The sequence below is a fragment of the Fistularia commersonii genome, chromosome 25 (assembly GCF_037954325.1).
Source record: "Fistularia commersonii isolate RoL2024-O1a breed Wild chromosome 25, RoL_Fcom_v1.0, whole genome shotgun sequence".
NCBI classification, from domain to species: Eukaryota; Metazoa; Chordata; class Actinopteri; order Syngnathiformes; family Fistulariidae; genus Fistularia; species Fistularia commersonii.
In genome coordinates this window covers 14,165,011-14,186,363 of record NC_141308.1, presented here as the reverse complement: position 1 = coordinate 14,186,363, position 21,353 = coordinate 14,165,011, and the positions used below count along the sequence as shown (strand labels likewise).

Here is a 21,353-nt window from a genome sequence, read left to right as displayed (position 1 = left end):
TTTAAGCAGTACTTTTTTCTGATGAAGTACTTCTGTAGTTTAGTCAGTACTTTGCCTCTAAGTCAGAGACTCCAGATGGAGTAGTTTTGCAGAGAAGTAAGTACTTAGTCCTTTCCCTCCGGTGAGGTCATGAGGTGAGTACAGTACTTTCTCTTATGAGTACTTTTGTAGTCGAGTGAGTACTCTGCACACCAGTCTAGTACTTTGTGATGAAGTGCTTTTGTGTTGTAACTGGGTCATGTGACGCTGCTGTGGATCTTCAGAGACTGGAGGACAGGTGTGTGTGTGTGTGTGTGTGTGTCAGGTGCTGACCAAGCGTTGGACCTTGAACACACAAAGATGGACTTTGGAGAGAAAGTTGTGCCATGTTGGTTGTGATGGCAGATTTCCTCTTCCTCCCTCCCTCCCTCCCTCCTCTTTCCCTCCCTCTCTTCCTCTCCACCCTCCCTGCATCTCCCTCCCTCCATCCCTCTCTCCTCCTCCTGTTCAGTTCCAGTATCTCCCTCCTCCTCGCAGCATCTCCATCCTCCGTGTCCGCCCTGCCTCCTCCTCTTCCTCCTCTTCCTCCTCGTCTTCCTCCCCCGCCGCCGTCGCTTCCTCGGCGGTCATCTGCAGCGGCGGATCCCGGGATAGAGGAGCCATGAGCGGGCGCCGCTGCCGGTGAGCGAACCCGGTCTTTGTCTCCGGTGTGTGCGTTCGGTGTGCGTGCGTGTGTGTGTGTGCGTGGAGAAGTGAGCAAGAGCGCTTGTTGATGGACGTCTCTTCTCGCGGTGATCCCGGTCTCCCCCCCCCCTCCTCCTTCCGGTTTTCCCGCGGTTCCCGTGAAACGCACGAGCCTCCTCTTCCTCCCCCACGCGCGCAATTCCTCCACACCGCGCCGCGCGTGATTCAGACACGACCGCCCCCCCCTCGCACACACACACACACACATACACACAGTAGAAAAATAACAAGCGGCTCCCCCTTCCTCCCCCAGTCCCCCCGCCGAGCTCCGGGGACCCCATCCTTAGATGACCCGCGGCTGAGGGGCCGCGGCGTGGAGGAGGAGGAGGAGGAGGAGGAGGAGGAGGGGGTGTCCTCGGATCCAGACCCCCCCTCGACCCCCCCGGAGCGCGGCATGCTGCCCACGCCGGACGTCCGGCGCTGACCATGGGGCTCCGGTCCAGGACGAGCGGCGCGGAGGCGGCGGACGGGGGCCCCGGGCCCGGGGCGGGGACGGCGGACAGGGACGGCGCGCTGCTGCTGGCGGCGGCCGGCAGGGACGACGGCAAGCGCGGCTCCCAGGGCTTCGCCGTCGGCCTGCTGGCCAAGACCCCCCTCAACTACAGCCGGCCCGCCAAGAGGAACCACCTCCGCCGCAGGAGGGTCCAGAACCTGATCTACGACGCGCTGGAGAGGCCGCGGGGATGGGCGCTGCTCTACCACGCCTTCGTGTGAGTAACCCGGGGGCCGAACCGGAGGGGACCGGCGGGGAGAGAGACCGAAATACAAGGTTATAACATAGTCATAACGCGCTGGTACAGGTGTAATAACACAAGACGCCCTTTAAGAAGACATTTAAACTCGTGTTAGAGCGGGAAACGTCTGCGTGAAAACTTCCCGTCACTTAAAAACTCAGTGAAGAAGTTGAGAGTGTTAAAACACAGTTATTACCTGTTGTTATTACACGTGTAATAACATAAGACGCTCTCCGTGACCGAGTGTATGTCGGTGTTATAAAGGTAGACGTGAACACGTCCTGTAACTTAAAGGGAAAAGTTTTTGCCGATCAACTCACACATCAGTGTGTGTGTGTGTGCGTGTCGGCGTTCCGCTGCATCTGGAGATGTCGAGGACCTTCACCGAGTGGAGACTGAAGCCTGGATGGTGAGGTCACAGATGTTCTTCCAGAGGCGGCTTCACGCTGGAGTTCATCTTAGTGGATCAAGTGTTTGAACAGCCTTTCAAACCAGCGGCTGTCAGACAGAAATACACATTTTTCCGGAGTTTCTGCCAGACCCTGAACGCACCGCAGCCCCTGACCCCCTGCACAGCAGCGAGGTGTTAGCAGGTGGCTAGCATCACCCGAAACCACTAACACTCAGGTGTGTGTGTGTGTGTGTGTGTGTGTCGTGAGTTTGTAAGTATGTCAAGTGTTTGCCATGAGTGTGCGTAATTGTGTCGAGTGTTTGTGCACCATGGATGCGTCAGTGTGTCGTGAGAGAGTGTGTGTGGAGTCGTGATGTTGCAGTTGTGTGTGTGTGTGTGTGTGTGTGTGTGTGTGTGTGAACTGACTGCAGTTCAGTCAGAAGTATAAATGTAAGTTTTGTCCTGTGGAGCAGGAGGTCCAGGAGAAGGTCCTGTTGGCTTTGGATGGATCCATCCTGTGCTCTTGGTTTGCTCCTACTTCCTGTTTGCCGGCTCCTGTTGACCTTTGACCCGCTCTTTGCTCCGGCTCAGCCAGGAGGCCGCCGTCGGCGTCTGCCGCCTTTCCCTCCCCCTCTGACGGCGGCGGCGGTGATGAGTCACGGCCCGGCTCGCGTCTCGCCGCACGCGTCGCCTCGGCAATATGGCGGCTCCATATGTGCCTGGCTTCCTGTCGCGGCCTCGGCCCTTTTAGCAGCTGCGGCGGGGACGAGCTGGCGAGCAGCCCTGGGCGCCGGGTCGCCCTGTGAATGACAGCCTGCGAGTGTGTGAGTGTGTGTGTGTGTGAGTGTGTGTGTGTGTGTGAGGGGGGGGTCAGCTGAGGTCGCCGGGTGGAGGTGGGATGAGTTGGTGCTAGTTGTGATTTCCATGGCGACGGCAGGGAGACAGACAGACAGAGGCGGCGTGCGGAGGAAGGACGAGCGGAGGCGTCAGCAGTTTCACCGGCAGGACGGCTGCGACCTCTGACCTCTACCAGTCGTCCTGCCGGACTGACAGGAGGACGTGACCCCCCCACCCCCCACCCCCCCTTCTCACTTTGAGTTCATCTCCTGGAGGTTCTCCTGCGTCGTGTCTCCTGCGGACGCCGTCCAGACATGGACGTCCTGCCTCGCCCTAATTTGGGAGGTTTATCAGGGAGCGTCGCCATGACGACATCTTTATTTTGGCAGGGAAGTGCAGGAGGATGACAAACTGCTGAGCCTCCTCCTCCTCCTCCTCCATCCCAGATTATAATCTGGAGCTCCCCGTCTGCCGGCTCACAGTCCGGAGGAGGCCAAGGGCCGGATCCCGTCACACTGATGTCTGATCAACAGGTCTCTGTGTGAGTGTGTGAGTGTGAGTCTGTGTGTGTGAGTGTGTGTGTGTGTGTGTTTGCGCGCCCCTAATGGACTCTGTGGTTTCTGGTCATTTAAGCCTGATGACATTAATTTGCTGCAGACGAAGGCGGTTGTTATCGTGGCTGGCGGGCCGATCTCTCCCGCTGAGAGGAAGGTGCAGACTGGGGTGGTGTTGCGGCGAGGTGTGGGGTCCCCGGGGGCCCCGAGGTCCCCAGGTGTCCCCCCAAGAGGGCCCCGGGGAGGAAAACCTGCAGCCTGCAGCATCGTCCATCACACGGTGGACGAACCCAGGCAGTTGTCTGGACTCGGGGATGCGAAGTCCAGCGGGGGGCCAGCGGGGGGCCAGCGGGGGGCGCCGATGGTCTGGAGGCTCCCCTCCAGGCCGGGGCAGCAGACGGACGCTAAACCTGCTGCCGCTGCTTCGGCCTTTTCTTCCCAACCTTTGGGGAGCAGAGCAGCTCCTCGCCCACATGACGCCGATCACATGACCCGCCCTGCTTCCGGGCCCCTGCTCAAGGCTAGCCTGCTAGCCGCTAGCAGGAGTACTACGACTGAACTCTACCAGTACTACGAGCGGTCAGGGTGGAAGTACTTCAGTCACTGACATAGAGGTTGTGATGTAAGCGGCAGTAGTATAGTTTGTAGTAGCAGTAGCAAAGGTTGCAGTAGCAGTAGTATTATATGTTTGTTTGTTTGTTCATTTAGAAGTTTATTAGGACAATGTACAAATACATTAAGCTCAGAGGCAGAGATGTTTGCACCAGATTGTAGATCATAGCTAATTTCCATCTGTAGTCCTGGACAATACAAATATAAAACTGTATAAAATAGACAATATGTATAAAATATACAGATAGGCAATAAAATAACTATACAATATATAAACAGGCAATAAAATATGTCTTTTGCAAGTTGAAAGATGTAGTAGTCAAGGTTGTAGTATTAGTGGTAGTTTCTATAGTATCACTAAGCAGGGTTGCAGTGGTAGTAGTATTTACTTGAACACACATCCTTGCTGTTGTGATACAGCACACACACACACACACACACACACACACACACACACACGCACACACACACACACACACACACACACACACAGCCATTGACCCCTGTCTGTAGTTGCCAGATATCAGATGATGGCAAGAGAGCAATCACACTATGTGTATGTGTGCGTGTGTGCGTGTGTGCGTGTGTGTGTGTGTGTGTGTGTGTGTGTGTGTGTGTGTGTGTGTGTGTAGGCAGATGGAGGACCCTGAGGAGGATCATGTGACTGGGATCAGACACCAGATCTGGACTTTGTTGAGGCTTCTGTAGTACTACAGACCCTTGTGCTGCACACCACTGATGCTAAGCTATCAGCTAATCTAACAGTTTCCATGCCCTTTTTTATGGCTCCAATTGTTTTGGGCTATTGCTGCTCAAAAATGGCAGCATTCTGTGCTGAGCTTAGCCAGGCTAATGCTACCGCTCTGTGATTGGCTGCCGGTGTGCCACCGATCGCACGAGGGCCAATCAGAGTGCTTGTAGCAATTCAGGCACAAGATGTAAGCAGGCTAACCAGGTTAGCATCTCCCTCCATGCTGCCTGATAGGCCAGGTGGGCAGGGGGACTCACTGTGTGTGTGTGTGTGTGTGTGTGTGTGTGTGTGTGTGTGTGTGTGTGTGTGTGTGTTGACAATGAATGTACAGTTAATTAGTTGGTGCATCTGTTGTTCCTGCAATTAAATTTGATTGTGTTTGGTCACATTAAACATCAGTAATTTCCAGCTGATGCTGCAGAATGTGTGTGTGTGTGTGTGTGTGTGTGTGTGTAATAAAAAGAAAATACTATAAAAATGAAGATTAAAAAGGTTTAAATTCAGCAGAAAACAGATCATAAATTATCTTAATGATGGACACGCACACACACACACACACACACACACACACACACACACACACACACACACACACACACACACACACCTAGCATCTGAGACATCATGGATCTAATTATCAGCTCAGAATTGAGTGGTTAATGATAATTCACTTTCCTGATCATTTTAAGGTCCAACCTGACCTCCAAATCCCCCCGCAGAAGGTCCTGGTCCTCCCGCAGAAGGTCCAGGTCCCCCCGCAGAAGGTCCAGGTCCTCCCGCAGAAGGTCCAGGTCCTCCCGTTGGAGGTCCTGGTCCTCCTGCAGCCAAAGTAAAGCAGAAACAGCTCCAAAGCAAGAAGAGACTAAAAGCTGCTGTCAATCAGCTGGAAGCGCTGCGTTGGAGGCCCGTGGTGATTTGGGCCGCTGGAGCGTCAGGTTGCAGGCTGCAGCTGACGGGGCACTTAAGCATCTCATCGTCTCATCATTAATTCATGCTTTATTTTGCACCGGGAACCATTTCCACCCCCCCCCACCCCACACACACCTCACCCCCTCGCTGTAATGGAGCATCCCAGCTCCTGATGCCTCCTGATGCCTCCTGATGCCTCCAGCGTTCCACCGGCCCGCACCATGGGACTCCAGCTGCTGTGACTTAGGTGACGGGACTCAAGCCGCCTTGATGCTTGAGATGACTGGAGGCCACCTGATTTTAGGATTGGAGGCGACGTGACTTGTAAGTTGAGGTGACATGAAGTGACTCGAGCGTAGGTGAAGCCCCTCGGTGTGACTTGACATGACTTGACTTTAGGCGATGTGACTCCAGGTGACTTGGCTGGATATGACTTGAGACGGTTAGAGATGACTTGATGTGAGTTGAAGTGAAAACAACACAGAGTCAGTCAGGACAGATCCTGGCAGCAACAGTGTGTGGATGTTTGAGGGACTTGGAGGGACTTGGAGGGACAAGATGGCTGCTTTCTTTCCAAGATGTTCAAACTAATATCCAGTCCTGTTTGGGTTTGACCTCATGTGACGACCCCAGGTGTGTCCTCCATCTTATCTTCTCCCTGCCTGGGTCCTCCCCCTCTTCTAAATGGTCTGGAAGAGTGTATTACAGGTGATTGACAGCTGACCTGTGCGGGTTAAGCCCCGCCCCCTGGCCCAAGAGTCCCCCCTGATTGGCTCCCTCCCCTCGCCTCCTCTGCTCTGTAGAAGACGAATGAATGAGGACAACAGGGTCTGGAGAGGAACAAGGAAAACAAATGAAAATTTCTTGCTTTCCCTCCTCCTCACACACATGGTGTGTGTGTGTGTGTGTGTGTGTGTGTGTGTGTGTGTGTGTGTGTGTCTGCTGTCGGGCGTAGCTGATGGATGGATGAGGCTCTCAGGACGAGGCTGAAGACTCTGCTGCCTTTAAGGAATCATTTTAGGGATAATTAGATCTGGAGGACGAGGCTCTGCTGGAGTAATGGAGAGTTGAGAGGGCAACACACACACACACACACACTACTTCACACGTGTGTGTGTGTGTGTTATTCGGGCAGGGCTGTTCACCCAACATGGCGGTTGGAGGTGTTTGGAGGTTTTGACTGTGCTGCCCGGCTCAAAGGCTGAGGGCCGCTCTCACAACCAACAGGAATCCAATTGGTGGTCGATTGGAAATCAATAACTTCGCAGACGTGGCCTTGCCCGCCATGTTTGTGAAGTTATTGTGGAAATCCGACCGCACACGTGTCTGATCACCGCTATCGATCGGTCGGACCCAACTCTTCAGGAGCCCCTAAAATTTTCAGGTGGTTAATAATTGATCACCAATAACCGGTGGGGGGAGGGGGGAGTCTGTCAATCAAACCCTCAGGCCCCGCCCCATGCGGGAGCTACTTCCTGTGTAACAGGAAGTTGGCTCAGCAACCGGTCGGTGAGTTTCCTGCCGCTTCCTGATGGGCTGAGGAGGACTTTCACCGTGTGACCTGTTGCCGTGGTAACTCCATCGGATAGCGTCGGCGTTACCGCGGATTGAAGTTTGGACTCGGTGATTGACTCGCATTGAGCAACAAGACGCCGTGTCACTTCCTGTTTCCTGCCCCACGAGGCTATATTTAGTGTGAATGTGTGTGCATACGTGGGTGCATCTGTGTGCGCGCGTGCGCGCGTGTGTGTGTGTGTGTGTGTGTGTGTGTGTTGCACAGGGCTGTGTCATCGTGCCGTGGCAGCACACAAAAGTGTGTTGCTAGGCAACCGCTTCTAAAAACGCTCGCTAACCAAAATACAGCACGAGTCTGACAGCTGGAGGCTCAGTGTGTGTGTGTGTGTGTGTGTGTGTGTAGGTTGGGTCCTCTTGATGTCATGTGACTGGACTGGTTGGGGTCACGTGACCTCCCAGGAAGTTGGTGCCTTCACCTTTGACCCCGACGACAGCCTCCGACGACAGCCTCCGACTCCTGCCGTTGTTGTAATCAGTCTGTAATCATAGGGTTAAAATCCGGCGCCGATCGGTTCCCCCGACAACGCTCGGATCCTATTGATCGGCGATCGGCGGGGGGGGCTGAGGTCAGGTGACAGGAAGTCTATCAGTCAAAGGGACTTCTGCCGGTCGCCGTGCGTCCGCTCGGTATCTATCGCCGTGTGTCTGTTTTGTGTCTGCCGCTGCGTCTATTGTGCGTCCGCTGTCAGTCGATGTGCGTCTGTCGGTGTTGTGCATCCAGTGCCCGCCTGTTGCTGTGCGTCTGTTGTGCGTCTGTTGTGCGTCTGTGGAAGGGGTGTGGATGGGGATCTTGGACTCATCAGGAATCAGAAGCTGCTTCCTGTTGACTAAACGCTCATTACCATATTTTACTCCGCTGTAGCTCCCGTGTGTGTGCCTTTTTGTGTGCGTGTGTGTGTGTGTGTGTGTGTGTGTGTGAGTGCGTGTGTGAGAGAGCGTCGGGCAAAATATTTTCCTCGCAGCCTGTGTGGTGTTTGGTTGCCACGGAAACTGAAATGCCGAGCGCAGCCCTGCAGAGTCAGGGCTTCGTCAGCACACAAAACAGAATTTAGGAAATTAGTTTGGATTTATTCTTTCATTTTTCCCTTTATTTATCATTTTGTTTGTTCCCTTTATTTTTACCTTTGTCTGTTCTTTTATTTATTTGTTTCTTGTTTTTTTAAAATTCCTTTATTTATTCACATCCCTTGTATTGATGCTCTCTAATTTCTTGTCCTTCCACTCCTTTGTTTTCCTTTATTCTTGTGGAAAATACAGTTTCAGACAAACTCAGAGAACTTTTATTTTGAAAGGTGGTCTTCCCTTCTCCCCAGAAGCGCTTTTATTTATTTTAGATCATAAATTAATAATAATATTTGCTACGAGCTGATTAAAAAGCAGCTGTTTTTTAAGGATGCAAACATGTTTCTGTACCACTTCCTGTTTCACCAAACACCTTGCAGTGTAGGAGGAGGGATCTTCCTCCTCGCCGCCTGCTCGCAAGCACATGCACTTCCATGCGCGCGAGCACACACACATACACACAAACACACACATACACACACACACACACACACTGGCTGGTGTGATGAGTGTGGGGAAACCTCTTGGGAAATAAAGTGGAAGTCTGCTGGCAGCGGCGACCGGTGTCGCCGGCCGCTCAGCTGACATCTCTGCACGCCGCCGTGTGATCACACCCGCACACCGTCCGTCCCCGTGTGGAGGACCCCCGCCTGAGGCTCGTTACCACGGCAACCCCATCCCCGCTCAGCTTGCGGGGCCTTCGCTCGATGGGTCACATAACCTTTTGTTGGCGCCGCGTGTCAGGCACTCACCCCCACACACACACACACACACACACACACACACACACACACATACACACACCACACCTGCCGTCATGTGACCTCCTTCCACCTGACCCGGTTCCCACGGCAACGTTTGGTCGGGCCTCCATCCAGACGTCTCACTGTGAGGAAGCTGCAGTGACTCTTTGTTACCGCGGAAACCGGCAGGCGGCTTTATTTCCAAAGTCTCCTAAAAACCGTCCAATCACAGAACGAGGCACCTCGAACCTGTTCAACCCTGCCGGGTGGCGGCGGTGCGCCCGCATCGCCATGGCAACACGCAGGGACGACATACGACTGGTGATCCCTGACAGGAGGGAGGGAAGCGAGCGGGTGTCGCCATGGTGACGGGAGAGACGGGGGGGGGGAGGTAGACGAGGAGGGATACTCCGGCGAGAGCGGAGCGAGCGGCTGTTGCCATGGAGACAGGATGCATGTCAGCGCGGCGAGGGAGGGGGGGTCAGGGGGGGCGTCTCAGTCAGGCAAACACATCTGAAGCAGCAGAAGGTAATAAAGGATGGAGGAGCAGAGCCTCCTCTGCCTTTTGTCTGTCCGCTCACCTGCTCGGACCGGCGGCGAGGCGTCTCCGCTAGATTATCTCACGGAACGTCCGTGTTGCCGATGACCGCCGTCGTCATGACAACGATAATAAGGCGGTATGGCGATAATGACGCGGCGCACGCTTTCAGGTTTGAAGTTTGTCCAGATGAAGCCCATCTCCTTCCCGTTCTCTCCCGATCCGCTAATGAAGCTGGCCTCCGGCGTCGTCACGGCGACCAGCCAAGGTCACGTCGCCGCGGCTGCGACCGACCCGCTTTAGTTTCCTTTAATTAGCACCGGTAATTGCGGCGAGCGCCGACTCAGCAAGTTATTCCAGCGGCGTTTCCTCCCATCTTCTCCTGAACTTTGACCTTCTGTCCTCAGAGTCAGGCTTAGCGGTAGCAACAAGCTAGCGCACCGCAGTACAGAGGCCAACCACCGTTTCCGTGACGACACGTCTACGACGCTTCGCCCGACGAGTTCCGCCGTTCGAACGTTGCGTTTCTGTTAAAAGAGAACCGCTCACTTCCTGCCCGATGGGTCTCCGCGGGAACACCTGGGCGTTAGCGGGCGGCGGCTAACGTCCTCATGTGGGGACAGTCATGGTGGACAACTGATAGTCCTCCTCTCTAGCAGCCCCACATTCTCCTCCATCCCTTTGACCCGTTCCATCCTGGTTCTCCAGCACACTCGGACTCAACCTGTCAGCTCCTCACTTCCTGTCAGCTCCTCCAATCAGGCCTCAGATCTCCGTCATCACCCGTCTCTTAAAGTGACGGCTTCATGTTTGGTTCAGATCCAGCTCAGGTTCCTGCTCTGGTTCCAACCCCAGGTGGAGCCATCCTGTGGTTCCCTGGCTATGATTGGCCGGTTCAGTGACCTGTACTCATCACACAAACATACACACACACACACACACACACACACACACACAAACTACCCCCTCCGGACAGAAGGTCAGGATTCCATTGATGGGAGAAGATCAGGAGGGAGAAATTGCTGATCAGACAGGACAGTCGTATGTGTGTGCGTGTGTGTGTGTGTGTGTGTGTGCGTGTGTGTGTGTGTGTGTGTGTGTGTTTCTCAACTTGTTTTCAACTCTGGAAGAATCAGGGTGAACTTAGTTTGTCAGGAGGCTCCTGGGATGTCCCTGGAGCTTCCTTGGAGCTTCCAGGTGTCTCCATGGGACCTCCAGTCTCTGAACCCTGGAGAGAAAACAAACCTTTGATATTGTATTTCATATCAGATGGAAGTGAACTCTGATGTAGAAGATGGACAGATGGACAGATGGACGGACGTGAAGGTCCTTTGAGTTCTGCTTCAAACATCTGGAGGTCTGACTCCCCCTGCTGGTCCTTCAGGGTCACTGCAGGCCAGCTGCTCTGGTAGAACCTGGGAGAACATTGGAGAACCTTGTCTTCTGACCCGCAGTTATGTCATTAATTGATGGATTGGTTTATTTTTTCATCTTTTTTTGTAAAATACTGGAATCAATGAATAATTGTTAGCTATGTTTGCTTTTCTGATTCCGATTTTTATTTGAATTGAATTGGTTTTAAATTAAATTTCAATCTTTTTTTCTTTCCAATTTTTTTTTAATTGTGTGAATGATGTCAGTGATGAGTTATTATTATTATGCATTGTTTTGGAGGGTTCTTCAGTGGTTCCTCAGCCTGCTCTGGTCCCTCAGGATCTTCTCCGGTTCCCATCCTGTGCTGGTGTGTCTGCAGGTTCCTCATTGTCCTGGGCTGCCTGATCCTGGCCATCCTCACCACCTTCAGGGAACACGAGAAGGTCTCGGCCCACTGGTTGGTGATTCTGGTGAGCAAACTTCACTTTGTTTGGATGAAGGTCCCCCCCGCTGGATCTCCCGGTGTTGACCCTCCCTTCTTTCTCCCCCAGGAGACCTTCGCCATCTTCATCTTCGGGGCGGAGTTCGCCCTGAGGGTTTGGGCCGCCGGCTGCTGCTGCCGCTACAAGGGATGGAGGGGCCGGCTGAAGTTCGCCCGCAAGCCGCTGTGCATTCTGGGTAAGAACCTCACTGAACGTCACAGAACATCAATCCAACATCGGCCTCCTGTCAGAGAACGTCATTCTGATGTTAGGGAACCACAATCTAACGTCAGAGAACATTAGAGAACGTCAGTGCGGCAGCATGGAAGGTCGGTCTGAGGGTGAGACCCGTCAGGGGCGGAGCTTGTTGTCTGACCAGGATTCTCGGTTTAGAAGGTAGAAGCTCCAGCAGGAGGTGTGAGGTTGGTGGTGCAGGTCACGTGACCGTTGTTTCCCGCGGCAGACATCTTCGTGCTGATCGCCTCGGTCCCCGTGGTGGCCGTCAGGAACCAGGGGAACGTCTTGGCCACGTCGCTGCGCAGCCTGCGCTTCCTGCAGATTCTGCGGATGCTGCGGATGGACCGGCGAGGAGGCACCTGGAAGCTGCTGGGGTCGGCCATCTACGCCCACAGCAAGGTGGAGCTCCTCACCGCACCTCCTCTGGATCACTGTCAAGTACCCGCTGTTCCACGGGGTCTCTTCGGCAGAGCTTCGGGCGCAAGCCGACGCCCCGACTGTGAACGATGTTCTGGGTTCCCTGTGAGCAGGAGCTGATCACCGCCTGGTACATCGGCTTCCTGTCCCTGATCCTGGCCTCCTTCCTGGTCTACCTGGTGGAGAAGGACGACGTGTCGGTGGACGTGTCGGACCAGGAGAACCCCACCGTGCAGCCCAAGACGCAGGACTTCGACACCTACGCGGACGCTCTGTGGTGGGGGCTGGTAGGTCCGCTACGCTAACATGCTAACACCTGGCTGGTTGTAGCCTGACGCTCCCCGGGCGCCGTCCTCACGCCTCTGCAGGTTCCGCTGTCGTTTTCATGCGACTTTGCTCTGTTTTTAGCTAGCTCGGCTAATCTCGGGCGAGCCAGGTGACTGTGGATAGGTTGGAACTCACTCACTCGCGCTCTGTCGTTGTTGCTAATTGTTAAATAGCTAAAGATGGAAGGATCTTCAAAGGTCTGTCTGGGCCGGCGTCCCTCAGGGCGCCGTCCTCGGGCCTCTGCTCGTTCCCTTCTGTTGTACTTTTCCTTATACTTTGCTGTAGCTAGCCGCGCTAGTCGTTAGCTATGGTTTGTATTTGTCAGGTCATTGACTGACAGGCAGGAGCTCGCTCTCTCGCTCCTCAGGGCGCCGTCCTTCAACCGCCGCTGTTCTCCTCCCGCGTGGAAACTTAAGAACTGCCTTTCAGGCGGGTTCCTGATGGACTCCCGAACATCTCCCCGGGGGGACCTCCTCCTGACGGTCAGCCGCTTTTCATGCTGCTCCATCAGATTTCTGGAGTTTTTTTCCTTCCTCTTATATATTCAGTTTTCAGCCAGAGGGAAGGACAGAAGAAGAAGATGATGAAGAAGAGAGAAGTCTGGCAGGAATCCGCTGACTGTGTTTATGTCGGTAGTTTCTGAAGGTCACCTGAGGATTTAGTGTCCGTCAGCTTCCCGCTCGTTAGCGAAGCGTCCGAGACGGTAATGAGCTCGGCGCTCCAAGAACCTGCGGTGTCGCCCATTAGAGCTTCAGCCCTGCGGCCTGAAGGTCAGAGGTCAGGGTCGCCGGCCCGGAACTTCCTTCCTCGCCAGCGAGCGGCGTTCGATGCAGCGCCAGTCAGGATCAAAATAGCCGCTGGCGTAGCGGACGCACTTTAGCAGGACGGCGTTCTCTGTGAGGTTCCTGTAGCTCCTGCCGACCCAGACGCCTCCTGTTTCCTCAGATCACGCTGACGACCATCGGCTACGGGGACAAGACGCCGAAGACGTGGGCGGGGAGGCTGCTGGCGGGAACGTTCGCCCTGATCGGAGTGTCCTTCTTCGCCTTGCCCGCGGTAGGTGACCTTACCTTCCCTCCCAGCTTCCGGCTCCCCACAGACGGACCGATCTGCCTCCGCCAGCAGCTTCTGACAGCGCCGCTCCGCTATGAGAATAGATCGGGGTTAAGTCGGATCCTGGCAACGGTGGCGTGTGAACGGCCGGGGGGGGGGGGGGGGGGCCTCGGCGGGGGGGTGCTGACGGGACAAGATGGCTGATTCTAACTGAAGGACACACACCTCCTGGTGGGTTTTATTCTTTTTTTGCTGATTTAGATGCTTTTGGGGTTTTTTGGCTTGAGGATGAAATCCGGACCGGAATCGAGGGCTTCAAAATACAAGCACGGGTCCAGACGGGCTCGACCTTCTCGGTCCTGGTGTCCTCCTACGAGGACCTCGCCAAGAGTGGAGCCCCAGACTCCATACGACTGAACGCTGAACTTGTTTTTGTCACATGCAGAGCATCGTTTTTAGCGTCACGCTAGCAAACTGTAATGCTAATACGCCGCTATCTTCGGAACAGATGTTACGTGATGTTTGTCCTCAAAGGAGGACGTTAGGAGCGTCGGTCAGCGATGGTCTGGTAGACCCGGGTGTTCGCAGGTGATACCTCGGTTACTTGCGGTACCAGAGCAGGACCAGGACCGGGTACCTGTACTCCGTGGTACTGGGTGTGAGTGAGTGTACCTCCTGTGGCTTGCAGGGGATCCTGGGTTCCGGTCTGGCTCTGAAGGTCCAGGAGCAGCACCGGCAGAAGCACTTTGAGAAGCGTCGGCATCCCGCGGCCGGACTGATCCAGGTGAGGCGTCCTCTGGGGGGCCTGGGGGTCCAGGGCCAGGTCTGACCCCCACCTGCCTCTCTTCCAGTCGGCATGGCGATATTATTCCACCAATCCCATCAGGGACGACCTCATCGCCACCTGGAGGTTCTACGAAACCATCATATCCCTGCCCTGCTTCAGGTATGCTGCCATCACGTGACCGCCATGATGTCACTTCCTGCCCTGATGTCACACGTCCACCGACATGTCACATGACCACAATGATGTCACATGGCCGTCGTGGGCCAACGTGACGGCGACGGTGTCACGTGACCACCGGGCCATCACGTGACTATCAGTGTGTCACGTGACGTGCTGCTGAGCAGATCCCATGAAGGTCTAGATGGGAGGAACCACGAGAGGGGGAACCTTCTCGCACCTCCCATTTGGTTCTTTCTTCTCCCTCTTCTCTAGACGTTCTGTCCTGCTCGCCGGTGACCTTCTGTTCTTTCTTCTCTCCCGTCCACAGGAAGGACCACCTGGAGGCCATGGCGAGGTAACCCCCCCCGCCCCGCCCGCCGCCGTAAATCGGCGCCTCAATTAGCCCGGCGCACCGCGGGGACGGATGAAGACTCCCCTGAACCTCCCGCCCTCTAAAAATAGCCTCCTGTATTAATTGGCAGGAATAAATCTGCCGTAATGGCCGCCGTGGAACGCCGAACCTCGCTTCTCTGACGGCGCCGCACATTTTTCCCGGAAGCCCATCAGGGAGACCATTAGTCACGTCGCAATTACCGGCGACGGCGCGGACGAAGTAATTAAATGGAGACGGAGGTCTGGAGATCTTCCTCCCGCTCCCCTCGTTTCCGGGGACGGTAATGAGTCTCCGGTGGACAGCCGTCCTCCGACCTCGGCCTCCAAACACCTCCGCCCGGGTTCACATCTTCTGCCTTGGACTCCAAATGTCACGGCGGGACCGGGTGATGCTCCGTGGGCGGCTCAGGAACGTGTCACCCATAAGGTGGACCTGGATCTGGAGATCAGCGGGGCCAGAGTGTCTGAGATACCTGCAGATTCGGGTAGTTTTGACGTCAGACGGTCAGAAAGTCAGGTGGAGGCAGGACAGGCGGGGTGTCGCCATAGCGATAACTCTTGACCTTTGACCTCCCGGTAGAGTAGCCTGAAGTCCACCTGAAGACAGGCCGCGTTCTCCGAGGTCGTAGCCCCTTGGTTCGGTCCCATTTCCGGGGAAGGTCCCTAATGTTCTTGACGTTCTGGGATGTTCTTCTCCGGCACGTTCTGTTTCCCGACGGTGTTCTCATCTCTCGTTGCCTTGACGTTCTGTCGGTGAATGGTGTTCTCCCCCTCGGGTTCTCCATCCCAGTCAGAAGCAGAGTCTTCTGGAGCGAGTCCGCCTCCCGACCCCCCGGCCGGCGGTGGCGGGCAGGAAGCCTCCGGCGCCAAGCGACCCGGCGGAGGAGAGCCCGTCCAGGGAGCCCAAACCCGCCGGCTTCAGCAACCGCGAGCGGTTCCGCACCGCCTTCCGCATGAAGGCCTACACCCTCCGGCAGAGCTCTGAAGGTACGTCCTGCCGTAGGAACCCACCACAGGTCCAAACAACCCTCAGAAGTCCATGAGCATTAGATTTGGGAAGAAAGGGTGCAGGTCATTTTCAGAGTAAAACCTCAGTATGTCTTCTGTACTTCAGAGTTCTGCCAAGGTAACAAGAAGTACAGATTGGAGAAGGAGACGGTGGCAGTACAACTACAGTAGCATGAGTACTGGATGTAGTACTGCCTAGTAAAGCATACCAGCACTAGCAAGTACAAAGTAGAGTTGTGATACAGAAGTATTTGAGGAGGATAACATGCTAGTTCACTCTGATGCTGGAAGCTAATGTGGGTTGGGTTCCTTCCAGACGCGGGGGGGCTGACAGAACCGGCGCCGGAGGAACGAGGGTTCCCCGCCGACATCCTGCTGGAGGAGATGATCCCCACGCTGAAGCTGGTCATCAGAGCCGTCAGGTCCGAGACTGAACCCGGGCCTCGCGTTTGACCTCCGTCCCCGTACGAGGACGATGGCCTACTTCCTGTGTTGCAGACCTCCATAGTTCTACATCAGGATGTTCAATAAGAACATACCCTCATGTCCCCGTACGGGGACGTCCTAGAGAACCCTCAGAATCCTAGAGAACCGTCAGAAGAAGGATGAGATCCTTCTATTGGGTCAGGTCCTGCTTCCTGCTGACTCCTCCCTGCTCCTCCTCAGAATCATGCAGTTCCTCCTCAACAAGAAGCGCTTCAAGGAGACGCTGAGGCCGTACGACGTGAAGGACGTGATCGAGCAGTACTCTGCAGGACACCTGGACATGCTCTGCCGCATCAAGTACCTGCAGACCAGGTGATGAGTCGCCGCCGCCCGAGCCCCGCCTCCAGCGCTACGCTCTCACGCCTTCTCGTCTTCTCTGCAGGATCGACATGATCCTGGCCCCCGGACCCCCCCTCACCCCCAAACACAAGAAGACTCAGAAGACGCCCTTCGCCTACCCCCCCAGCCAGTCGCCAAGGTAACGGGCTACGCGCGAACCGCGGACGCCGTGGTGAATAACAATCCTGGCCGAGCGTCGGCTCCACCGGGGGGTTCAGGGTTCTGCTGGTTTTGATCTGGAACCCCTTTCTCCTCCAGACACGAGTCCTACCTCGCCAAAGCCGCCGCCTTACCGGACACCGATGACCAGAGCATGATGGGAAGGTTCGTCCGGGTGGAGCGGCAGGTGAGGGGGTCCGGGGAGGTCTGGGGGGTCCGGGGAGGTCTGGGGGGGTCCGGGGGGTCTGGGGGGTCCGGGGGGGTCCGCCTCCTGCCGCGGTGGTCCAGGGGCTGACGGACGGTCTCCTCCGCAGGTGGAGGACATGGAGAAGAAGCTGGACTTCCTGGTGGACATGCACATCCAGCACAGCGAGCACCTGCAGGTGGACTCGGCCGGCGCCGCCCGCATGACCCTGGAGCCCTGCCCCCCTGCGGGGGGGGGCCGGCTCCGGCCGGTGTTCTTCAGCTTCACCGAGGCTTTCTCCCAGCTGTCCTACCAGAAGGCGGGCCCCTACTTCGGGGACGGCGGCGGTCCCAGACGCCCCCCCGGGGCCGCCGCCACCGTCCCCGCCTACGCCGAGCGCCCCACCGTGCTGCCCATCAGCTCCCTGCAGGACCTGGGCGGGGTCCGGGGCCGGACCACGGGGGGACCGGGTCCGGACTCGCCGCTGTCCCTGCTGTCGGTGACCCACGAGGAGCTGGAGCGCTCGCCCAGCGGCTTCAGCATCTCCGCCGAGCGCGAGCGCGATCTCTCGGCCGGCGCGGCGCCGCCCGGCGGGGACGGCGGACGGACCCGAGCCCGGCCCAGCTACCTGGCCGAGGGCGAGACCGACACCGACACCGACCCCTTCACGCCCAGCGGCGCCGCCCTGCCCCTCTCCTCCACCGGGGAGGGCTTCGGCGAGGCGGTGTGGAGCACGCCGCCCTGAGCACGCCTTTACGCCGCCACGCCTGGAAACCCGGCCCGGTTCCGGACCCGCCCCGAGGCCCGGGGGGGTCCGCTGTAATCTGCCTTGATGCTGCAAGCGAGGCCGCCGCCGCCGCCGCCGCCATTCTCATCGCCATCCAGGAAGAGCCACGGCGGCCACAGGACCGTGACGCGGACTCGGCCCGGCGCCGCCCGCGGACTCTGACCTGGACCCGCCGGTCACGACTCCACCCTCTATATTCACCTGAAAGCTTTATCGCTGCAAAGCACTGCATGGAACGCATGCGACCTGTAGTCTAGACGTCTGGGGGGGCGGGGGGGCGCCGAACCCCCAAAACCTGCTATGCCATTTTTTTCTAACACTTATTTTTTATATGGACACGTTTTTGCTGTTGTTTCTGCATGATCTGTGCGGGGGGAGGGTCCGGCCCGGAGGCCTCCTGCCCCGCCTCCTGTAATCACATGATAGTAACCGTCAGCGCCGCCACCGCCCTCCTGCACCGGAGTCACGGAGGAACCCCGAGGACCTCCTGGGCCTCCGGGACCTCCTGGGCCTTCAGGACCTCCAGGGCCCGAGGCCTTCCTCCTCAGACCGCCAACGGATTTCTGTGTCTAAAATGCTGCATTCAACCGTCTTTTATTTTTCCGGGAGAAAAGGAACCAAGCGGCGCCGCCGGTCCGACCCGTCGCCCTCCGAATAAAAGCACATTTTATCTTTTTCCCTTTATTTTGAAAATCTCCGGCGAGAACGGCTCGGAACCCTTCAAACCAGGGTCCGGAACCTCAACCGGAACCCGGAGGTTCTCCGGTCCTCCGCGGCCCTCAGGGGCCCGATGTTCTCCTTGGATGTTTTCCATGTGACAGAACCGCCCGTTCCCGCCTCCGCGAGCTCCGGTCCGGCGGAGAAGCGACGGTACCGGACACGGTTCCGTCAGGCAGGAGAACCCAGAACCCACGAGGTCTTACATTCACCGCTGTTCGATCGCTAATTAAGATTCCAAATGGCGTCCCGGTCATGTGACCTCGCCTCGGACGGAAGGTTCTCCGAGGGAACCCGCGAGAACATCGTGAGGCCTCTCCGCCCGTTGCACGGTACTCGCTGGCCGTCGCCATGGTTACACTCAAACCTGTTCAAGGCGTAAACAAACCGTTTCCACGGCAACTAAACGGGTAAGCGGTTCCGCTTCGGTTCTCCGAGAACCTGCCGGGTTCCTCCGTCCCCTCCGACCTTCAAGCAATACTTCCTTCTGGCAAACTCACTGAGATAGTTCCCCGAGGAACCGAAGGAACCGAAGGAACCCGCTGGCGGGTCTGAAGGTTCTGAGGGTTCTACGGCGAGCCTCGCTTCTCCGCTTCCTTCCACCCGCCGCGCTTCCCAAGGCCCCGCCTTCGCTTCTCAAGCCTCGCGTGCCATTGGTCGGATCCCGAGCGGCGACGACCCCGGAGCGCCGCGCGCACGCCATTCCTGAACCTTCACGTGTGCGCTCCTGAGGGCGGGCACGTCCTTCGGCGAGCGACCGCAGCTTCGGCCCGACTCCTTGGAACCCAGATACTGAATGTAGAACCTGGTCCATCACAAACCTCTGGGGACCTTCTGTGGACCCACCTTCTGGTTCCACCGTTCTTCACGGCAGGAGCAGAAGAACGTCCTGAGGAGGAACAGGAGGACCAGACGCCGCTCCTCCATCCCTCCATGAAATCCATGGGTTCTTCTGGTTCTCTGAAGCTGAAGGTTCCATGAAGTTCTGTCTCTGAATGTCGTTCGCTTCGATGTTCTCAGACCTTCTAAAGGAACCGTTTGTCTCCAACCCAAACCAAGCTCATTCATTGGCCGACGTCGCCTCGTCCTTTAACTCCACCCCCGACACGCCTGTGTGTGTGTGTGTGTGTGTGTGTGTCTACGTGTGTGTTTGTCCTCATGTGTCTGTTCGTGTGTGTGTGTGTGTGTGTTGTGTGTAAAGCCTCCACGTGTTGAATGTGGCACTGCTGTGATTGTTTCCATGACAACCCCCCCCCCCCCCCCCCCCACACACACACACACACCCTCACCGCTTCACGCATTTATTTGTGCCTTCGTCGTTTCCAGTCTTTGGTTTTCTTCCCGCGGCGCCGCCGGTGCGTTCGAGGACAAACCGACCCGGCAGCACCTGGTCCTGCGGAGGTCCTCAGGTGGATCAGGACCTCAGGTGGATCAGGTCCTCAGGTGGATCAGGACCTCAGGTGGATCGGATCTTCTGGGCGCGTCCGTAAGTTTCATCCCACCACGACGGTCTGAATCTGCCGCAGGAGATTGTTCGCTGAAACTTTACGCTAAAATCCCACGACCTTAAAGCGCCGACACGACGAACAAGAAGCGCAGATGGAATCCCGAACCGTCGACGATTCCGACGTCGTCTCCCAGCGTCGGGTTTCGCTGTAATCTGAGTCAACGCGTTCAAAGCTTTAAGAAACATTCGCCGGTTCCGTGCTAGTTAGCATTCCTAGCTAACCGACGTAAGCACCCTGAGGCTCTTGTTAGCTAGCTAGCTCCCCCTTAGCCGCGCAACACAGGGGCTGTGAATCCGGAAGGTTCGACGCGGCGCCGGATAGCCTGAGCGCTAGCGGCCGCGGAGCGTTAGCGTAGCAGGACCTCCGACGCTGGTTCCGGGTCGGAGGTCCGGATCGGCCTGACGTGGCGACCGGGGCCGTCCGACACGCGTGGCCTTCACAGCTCGCCGTGGGTTCCTCCTTCCTTTGAAAAACAAACAAACGCTGTTTCTTTGATGGATCGGTCCTTTGAAGTTTCCTTTGATGATCTAATATGCAAATGTATCTTTTTGATTTATTGATCTTTGTCTTTTCAACTGCACCACTTATTAATAAAGTTGAACTGAAACCGTCCGACGGAAGTTTTCCGATTCATTTCCGGGCGGAAAGAAAACATCGTGTTTTCACGAGTTTTAACAGCGTGCACGCGAGCGCCTCGTCGGACCTTCAGCGCCTGCGAGACGCCGGATGTCAAACTCCAAGGATGAACTTCAGAGGAGACGTCCTGGAGGACGGGGTGAAGATTAGCATGTAGCTCGCCGCTATGTTAGCCCACGGCGCTAATTGTAGCCCAGATTGAAACCTCATCCTCCATCTTTACTCCTCCCAGGATCCCAGGAGGAGGTGAAGGTGGCGGAGGACATCAACCTCATGGAAACCTCCAACCACTTCCATAACTTCAAGGTCCATCTGACACCTCCTGTGAGCTTCATGAAGACACGAGCAGGAACCTCTGGACAGCGGAGGATCTCCAGTGAACCTTCTGCACCTTTTGGACTTGGGGAGGAACAAGAGGAACCCAGAGGAACCCAGAGGAACTGTGACCCATCACCTCCTGTGAGGTCCACCTGCTGACGGTGGACGTTCTTCTCGTCTCCTCCGCTTCCTCCGGCCATCTGCTGCACTGCCGATCATCTCCATGGTTCAATCTCAGCCACAGAAGGTGTGTGTGTGTGTGTGTGTGTGTGTGTTTGTGTGTGTGTGTGTGTGAGAGTCATGCAGGAGAAGGTAACCATGGGAAACGGTGGAGCTGCTTTGGTGGTTTTAGGCCGAGGTGGGTTTGAAGGAGGCCAGATGGAGATCCTGCTGCTCTGAGAAGTGAAACATCTCAACAAAAGGGCAAGAAATGACTTTTGAATGTCAGAAAAGTCAAGAAATATACAAATAATATTTTATAGTAAACTAGTTTTATATGTTCGGATAAAGTTGATTGATTGGTTGATTGATTTCTCCTCCAAACAAGCAGAGC

At 56.2% G+C, this 21,353-nt stretch overlaps 1 protein-coding gene across 1 annotated transcript; it reads left to right on the top strand.

Moving 5' to 3' along the window:
• The first annotated feature begins 507 nt into the window (after positions 1-507).
• Positions 508-20,458, top strand: kcnq3 (potassium voltage-gated channel, KQT-like subfamily, member 3). The gene is made up of 16 exons (XM_086172187.1): positions 508-660; positions 977-1,433; positions 11,183-11,273; positions 11,355-11,481; positions 11,749-11,921; positions 12,053-12,226; positions 13,212-13,322; positions 14,008-14,103; positions 14,171-14,265; positions 14,594-14,620; positions 15,449-15,645; positions 15,983-16,088; positions 16,333-16,464; positions 16,535-16,630; positions 16,750-16,837; positions 16,965-20,458. The coding sequence occupies exons 2-16, from the start codon at positions 1,150-1,152 to the stop codon at positions 17,577-17,579; spliced, it is 2,412 nt and encodes an 803-aa protein (XP_086028313.1). The 5' UTR covers positions 508-660; positions 977-1,149; the 3' UTR covers positions 17,580-20,458.
• Positions 20,459-21,353: the final 895 nt, after the last annotated feature.